The following is a 7,857-nucleotide window of genomic DNA, read 5'->3' as shown; positions in this document are numbered from 1 at the left end:
CGGTATAAAATATAAAACTATACTGAGAGTATATCTTCAACTTCGGTGTAAAATATAAAACTATACTGAGAGTATATCTTCAACTTCGGTATAAAATATAAAACTATATTGAGAGTATATCTTCAACTATAAAGAATATATTGCATTTAAACTGTTATCCTTCGGTTTTCAATGTTTGGAACAAAACGAAAAGGTATTTCACATGTGCTTTGATATTAATTAACAAACAACGCCTCAAATGACCAAACCGCATGCGCAAAGTTTCACAACTGTAAAGTTTGGCACAGAAAAAAAAATCATAAAATCACGTAGGCAAAGTAACGTTTTAATTTCTTAGTGTAAAATTCAAATGAAAAACAAAAAATTTACATAATAGTTTTGTTACAAACTTCCCCCAAATCGTATCAATACTTCACTTAATTCCGAAATTACTGATTTATTTTTATACAGTTTTCTATTGATGAGGACGTATACTGCATCGTATTGAGTAGTTTTATGTGTTTCTCTGTTACAACACTTAGTGTAAAAAAATTAATCACAAAAAAAAAATGGGTGAAATTACCCGCATTTCTATGTGATTTTTAACATAATGGGATTGGCTGCAATATTTTCTTGTGTGACCCATTATTATTAAGGACTCTATAACCAACAAAGTCGTGGACCCATAAGCAATTTAGTGCTTTAGCAGTATAGACGAATATGTTTAAAAAGTTGGTAGGGTTCAAATTGGCCTATCGGTAATTCTGATGTTAAAAACGACACGCACTTAAGAATTAAAAAAAAAAGAGTAATTTATTGAGTATATTTTGTATTTTCTAAGTCTTTATTTATTATGTAAGCAGAGTTTACTTTAATCAATATATGTGATGCTCTTCATTATCATCAAGATTTATTTTAAAAAAGCAACATTCGAAGATCGAAGTAATGTTTAAACACAAAGTATAATTTCTTAAGTTAATCGCTATTCTAATCAGGGAACAAAGCTTTCGTTAGTTTCGTATAGCACCACTCTTTTATGATCGTACTTACCCATTATTAGGTTTCTTTACTATAATTTTCAACGATAATGACTATCTCATAACTTTTACAAAGCCTTTACGTTAACAGCAGGGGGTCTGAGTTTCCTACTGATAATCTTACACACGTCTGTGTTTAGTTTCATGTATTTGAAATATAGTATTTACTAGGTTTCTAAAAATATATTTTTCTCTTCAGTCTACATTTCATGAAATGTTTTGGAAAGGAGACTCAACTTAGTGATATTATATTATACACTATAGATCTCCAATATTTAAGTATATAAACACGCCAGCTACTATTAGATTTGTATTGAACAATCAAAATGGGCTTTTATACTTTAAAAACACACGGTTCTCTAGAAGTCTGGGTTGCAAGTTATGAAGGTTATTGATCTTTCATTTTTTTGGGGTGGGGTTAGTAAAGAGAAATGCTTTTCATTTCTACAGGTGCGTAGATGGCCCAGGTTTTAACTTTGAAACCTTAAGGTATATATATCAAAATTTTGTTGCCGTAAAATCTGAAAACCAGATATGGATTAAAATTAAATCCATGGGTGGCTTAGGTTTTCAACTTTGAGGTTTTAAGAAGACAAATTTCGTATCAAGATTGAGGATTTAAAATCTGCACCACCTACAAGTTTAGTTCAAAAATTTGAACTCTCAAATTTTATGGCTCAGTAAAGGGTAAATATATTGATTCACTTGAACGTTTAAAAAATCTAGGGGTTCTTTTTGATTAAGGTTTCAAGGAACAACACGAATTAATTCTGGTTTTAAAAAAAGACAACGACAATTAATCGATATTAACCTTCGGTTCCCTTAAGCGAATAGTTTACTTTTTTATTGAAGTTTTAACATTGTCACTTGATTCATTTCGCGTTTCAAATTCAGAAATTTCACCATACAGCTGCCTACAGTAAACTTTATTACGCAAAAAGAAGTGCATATGTATATCAAGTGTTGTAAGGATGGTTGAATCAGCTCAGGATTGGCAAGGGGCCAGCTTGTTGTTTTCTCCGCAGAATTACGCTAGTCTGCAAAGAATTGTATTCCTGTCGATAACAACCAACAGTAATAACCAGTATATAAATATGAATTACAAAGTTGCGTAGCGATAGACGATTGAAAACATGAACAGTGATGAGGATAAATCGAAATTACATGGCTTCGTAATAATAAGAAGCGTAAAACAGCGACAATAGCAACTATAAATACACGTTGCAACAACAATATATTTAAATACAGATAATGTAATTTTACAACGATAAGTGATAGCAGAGAACAACATTACAATAATTACGTGTATACACACACACACACACATATATAAATATATACATTATGTGTATTAATAGTTTTAGCCCAAAATAAAAACCTTCTTGTGAAGTAAGAAGTGCTTCAGTTTTCGTTCGCTTTAACATTAAAGGTTTGATTTCTTGAACATAAAGACTGGGTTCTACCAGACATTCTCAGTACTTCAGAATATAAGTATTTCTTTATGAATTATGTACACTTCAATAAGTCTAAAATTCAAAGGAAATGAATCATAGAAAAATCCACAAATAATGAAAAACTGTAGAACACAAACTACTATTTCTTACCCTGAGAGTTGTCATAGGCACACATATATACGGAAGTTGTAAATTGGGTGGTTAAGGAAGATTTTCCAACCTCTGACGCTCCCACCACTAGCACTCTGTGCCTTTCCGTGTCGGTGACAGTAATAGATAAGGCTTTGGGAACTTCGGGTAAAGAGAGATAAATATTGGGCGATCCTGGAGGAGTCGTAGACGGAAAATATTGCGACCCTATGGACGATACACTGTGGGCGCTACGAGATTTGCAGCGGAAGGAGTCCCCTCGGTTGACAAGTCCTTTAGGAGTCACGTAAAAGTTTCGGAGTCGTTGGAAGTCGCTATCGGCTCCTAATAACGCGAGAGAATGGTCAGAAGATGAACGGAGTGGAGCCGAACTTCCAGGAAGTACACTATGTTCGGTGGGAATGCTAGCTATTCTCGAGCGAAATTTTCTTGAAGAAGTAGCCGACTGGGGTTGCCTAGAGTTCCGCATAGACTGAGACCTATTTATGCCGTTACGTTTACATTTTTTTCTACCTCGATGTACCTTTTTGTCAGGTAAAAGAGGCTGTAAGTCAAGTCCGTCGGACATAAGAGGATCCAATTCATCCGGTAGGGAAATAATGGGAAGTGCACCAGGGTTGGCTTCTATCCTAACACAATCCTGATTATCCAACGTTCTTAAATCTGGAGTGCTTCTTGGAGACGAACTGATCAGCTGTCGTGGATTGAGCAGGCTAGTAAAAAAATCTTGTTTAAGAACAGGCATTTTGGTAGCTTATTATCTCAATCTGTATTTTACAGTACTTTATATATCATAGAACTTTAAAATTCTTTGATATCTGTCCAATTTTCTATGTTGTAGCGATGTTGTATTTTTCAAGAAAAACATTTTTATGGTATTTCCGATAGATATTTCGACATTGTACTGATTCTGCCTGTTTCTAACTGTTCGTTTGTGTCTTACCCCTCTCTTTCTTTCGAACGTTTGAATGCACTGATGCTGCCTTCTCCAACCCCCAGTACTCGAACTGTATGTAACAAGTCACGTGAGCTCGGCATGACGTCATCGTTATAGGATTGGACTCGTGTATCGATGATATCAAGCGACTAGCGTCCATGTCTGCCGTTTCTATGAGCGTTTGTGGACAAGGTGAAGACACCAGGCGGTTTTTCTAATTCTTTTATTACAATAATAAATTAATATTTTAAACTCACACTACTTAGTTTTTTTTCGATCTTTAAATTTTGATGACAAACGTGAATACTTCTTAACAAACATCTTTTCGTATCTCTAATAGAATGAAAACATTCCTTTATTTATTCAAATACACTCATGTTTTTTTCATATTTACTTAACGTATTGTAACTGTCTGTATTTGAGAACGTTGATCGAATTGTATAATTTCATACCAAAATTATATCCATACGAAGAGAGAACATTTTCCCTTAAAAATATGTATGTATAACATTTTCTTAAAGGTCAAATTAACGTCTAAGTAAAGAATAAGGAAAAACGAAATTTGTAGAGGACATATACGCTTGTAATTATTATCCCAGAAGTTGTAACATTCGAATGAAACTTGGCACATCTTATAATATAATAATCAAGCTTGTAACATTAGAAACATTATTTGTTTAGTGGTAGATTAAGAAGAGCATTTGTTTAAACTGACCAATCCTGTTTGACAATATTTATATTAAATGTTTCAAATATTGATAAGTGATAGAAAACTAGAATGTGGGCGGCACTGGGGACACGTACCCCCAAATGTTTTAACCTGGTGGTGAAGTGTCCTTGTGAATGGGAAATAGACTTACCTATAACTATCAAGGAAAGTCACTCCTTCAACTTTGCCCTCCCCTCCCCCAGTGGCACAACGGAATATCTGCGGACTTACAACACGAGAAACCGGATTTCAATACCCGTGGTGGGCAGAGCACAGATAGCCCATTGCGTAACCTTGTGCTTAACTTTAAACAAACAAGTTTCAACTTTAACTTCAACGGTCACAGTTAATATAACAAATAAGGTGCTTCCATATTCAAATTTGTTACGCCTCCTATGAATAAAAGGAGACAATTAAAGTCGAAATTAAGGTTATTAGCTATTTAGTAAGAAACACAAGTGTACGTGTTTAGCAGTACAACTAAGTGATATGAAAAAAACTATAATACAAAATTCTACAGAAGCTACCACTAGAGTTTCCCCCCATGTATAATTAAAAGATTAAAGTAAGCGTATTGTTACGTTGAACGTTGACAGATTGTAGTGTTAGACACATTTTCAGTGTTTTATATTGCTCCTGCTTTGACCTCCACCTCTTACTAAATACCACCTAAAAAAATCGTTCACTTCCTGAGTTGAGCTAATCATTAGTTTCAACAAAATTCTTATCTATATTTATTGAACGTTTTTGATTAAAGCTATTCCACGCATTAAGCAAATTATATTTGTTTGCGAAACCCGGATTTTAGCGTTACTAGCCTCCCAGGCTTGCCGCTTAGCCACCGAAGTGACATATGCAAAATAATGCAGTTTTCAGTTCATTAAGATCCCACTTTACAGTAAAATATAAGATTCGGTGTAGTCGACACTTAAAACTAATTAAAGTCAAAATTGCAAGCACGAACACACATTCCTACATAACCGAATAAGGCGTTAAAGATGAAAATTTAGTGAAATAAATGTTGAGTTTTGTAAAGTGAAAAGAAAAGAAAAACTTCTTTCATCAGAAGAAAGAATAAGCATTACAAACCTATCTTAGGAAAAAAAAGTAATGGCATTTAAAATAAAAGTTAAAAGATTTTTTTTTTATTTTATCGCGAAATTTTATTTTAAATGCGGCTTTTCACGCAAATAAAGCCCACATTAAAAAAAAAAAACAACAACAGCAGCTCTCTTCACAACATTTTCACGATGCAACTTCGGTCCTCGAAATCACCGTGATCACGTGATCTGAAATCGATCACACTACCAACGTTAGCGGTACCCAGGCTCATCTTTAAATGCCAACCAGTCCTTCCGTTATAATCGCGCAAAAAAAAGTACAGAAAACTAAGTTTTACATTTGGAACTACTCACCATAATTAAATAAAATAAATTAAGAAACTTACCTGATTTTTTTTGCTTTGTAATATTAAACTAATGCATTTACTTTCACATTTACGCCAGTACTTTACATAATTATTCAGCTTCCTTATGTAATACTGATCTATAAACTTTAACTTCAGAAATTTTTATGAAGAATAGTTAACACGTTGTACCCTTCTTATCTTATTGATTGATAAGATAGTCCTAGTCTAGCAAATGCTTTATTTTTAAGAATATTTCCACATTTCTATATAGTGGGATTTAAATCAGTAAAAGTGGATAAAGGTTTTTTTTTTTCGTTTGGTAAACTATATATCAGATATTTATTAGAAAAAAGGGTTAATTGCTCCTACGTTGTTTGGTTTTCTAACGAAATAGTGATACATTGAGTCGACCTAATTCCTTTCGTTCTTAACCTTATCGTTCATATCGTGCGACGGTCGATTGTGGATCTGAGAGTCGCCCTGTTACCGCCGAAAATAAATAAATAAAAACAGAATAACGCTCTGCACTCTCGGGCTGTGGGTGCGTTATAAGAGTTACGATCAAATTTCACTAATCAATTAGAGTAGCTCACGAGTTGGCGGTTGGTGTTGTTGACTAGTAGCCTTTTTTTTTCCTCTCACGGTTATGGGCAGATAACCCTGGTATAGCTATGCGCATAAATTCAGCAAACAACATATTCGACGAAATTTTAACATATGGGAAGTAAAACGGATCAAACGACATGGCGGTTGTCACTATAAGGCAGAAAAAACATTTGAATATCAGAGAAAATACTATTTGGCAATAGAGAAGAACTGTGATGCTGAGAAGTTAAAACTGTTCTAAACCGACGAATATTTATCGTTGCTTAATTCAAGAAATAATCAGTTATGAAGGAAAAGCTTGGCGTACTTGTTATGAATCTTACTCTTACAACGTATCTACTTAAGTATGCTTTGTTCTTTGTTAAGCGCAAAGCTACGCAATGGGCTATCTGTGCTTTGCCCACTGCGAGTTTCGAATCCAGAGTTTTAGTGTTATAAGCCCACAGACTTACTGTTGATCCAACATAGGCCACTTAAGTACGAAGCAGACGTTTGCTAGGTATTTGTCAGGTTGCTGTTCACGTGATCTTGTTATAAGAACGTCCAGCATATTGACACAATTCTTAACGTGTTAGCAATTAATACGTACGCATTCGTTTGTACGATACCGTACTGATAATTTCAAGTATCTAGAGGTTTTTATTTTATAAACTAAGATTTTACCAACACAGGAAAACAATTCGTACACGGTTATTTTTTTGTAACTTAATGGCAGAATTATTGATGATAAATTAAAAAGATGTCTTCAAATATAACATATATTTTCGAAGCAAATGAATTTTTTTCCCTACTATTAAAATATTGATATAACAAGCTGGAGTACCCCTCCCCCTGGACGGAAGTTATGTAAATTCACAGATATACCGCTGTGCCAATGGGGAGTGGGAGGGGGGCTCGAAATAGGAGGAGTGATAAAAGCCAAAATGCTTTATCCAGATAGAATAGCTCGATTACTGTCTGTCCATTACGATTTTAGTGCAAGAGGGCTCGTGAAGAGGAAACCTTATAAGTGTAGTGAGTGTTGGTATAATAAGCCTAAAGTAAAGACGTAGTGTGGGATCACCTAGCCTAAATCCAAGTTTATAAAATTTATCACGAATGTAAAAATGTCGATTTAATTTTAAACTTAAATCGTTTCTGAATTAAACTGTTTTCTGTTATATCACCAACGTTTTAAATAAAAAATAAATTTCTTTAATCAATGGAGACTCTAGAGTAAGAAATCACTAAATATTTTTTACAGTTTTGTTTGTAATTAAGCACAAGGCCACACAATGGACTATTTGTGCTTTGCCCACCACGGGTATTGAAACCCGCTTTCTAGCGTTGTAAGTTCTCAGACATGCCGCTGTGCCCCTGGGGGTGCCACACTTGTGTTGTCTATACATTTCATTTTATAGTTTCGGTACATAGACTAACAACAATATTAGGTTAAACGTTTCTTGCTAAGCAACATGACATAAAAGCCATTTCTGGCTTTTCTATATATTAGAAATTGTTAATTTAATTTTGACTAATAATTATTCTATGAATACGCCACGAATTCATTTCATGAATGTTCTTAATTTTGATTGGCT

The 7,857-nt window shown here is 34.0% G+C and overlaps 1 protein-coding gene across 3 annotated transcripts in view; it reads right to left on the bottom strand.

The window, feature by feature from the left end:
• The window catches only part of LOC106460330, an 18,745-nt gene extending 15,081 nt beyond the window's left edge, over positions 1–3,664 (bottom strand). For all 3 annotated transcript variants that reach the window (XR_002610748.1, XR_002610749.1, XM_022387032.1), the window contains exon 1: positions 2,621–3,664. Coding sequence is in view for 1 of the 3 variants with exons in the window: in XM_022387032.1 (XP_022242740.1) it covers positions 2,621–3,365 (745 nt within the window). In the remaining 2 variants the exon portion in view is untranslated. The remainder of the gene's footprint in view (positions 1–2,620) is intronic.
• Between the last annotated feature and the right edge of the window lie 4,193 nt (positions 3,665–7,857).

This window comes from Limulus polyphemus, unplaced genomic scaffold (assembly GCF_000517525.1).
Source record: "Limulus polyphemus unplaced genomic scaffold, Limulus_polyphemus-2.1.2 Scaffold753, whole genome shotgun sequence".
Lineage (NCBI taxonomy): Eukaryota > Metazoa > Arthropoda > Merostomata > Xiphosura > Limulidae > Limulus > Limulus polyphemus.
This window is presented reverse-complemented; position numbering and strand designations above follow the sequence as displayed.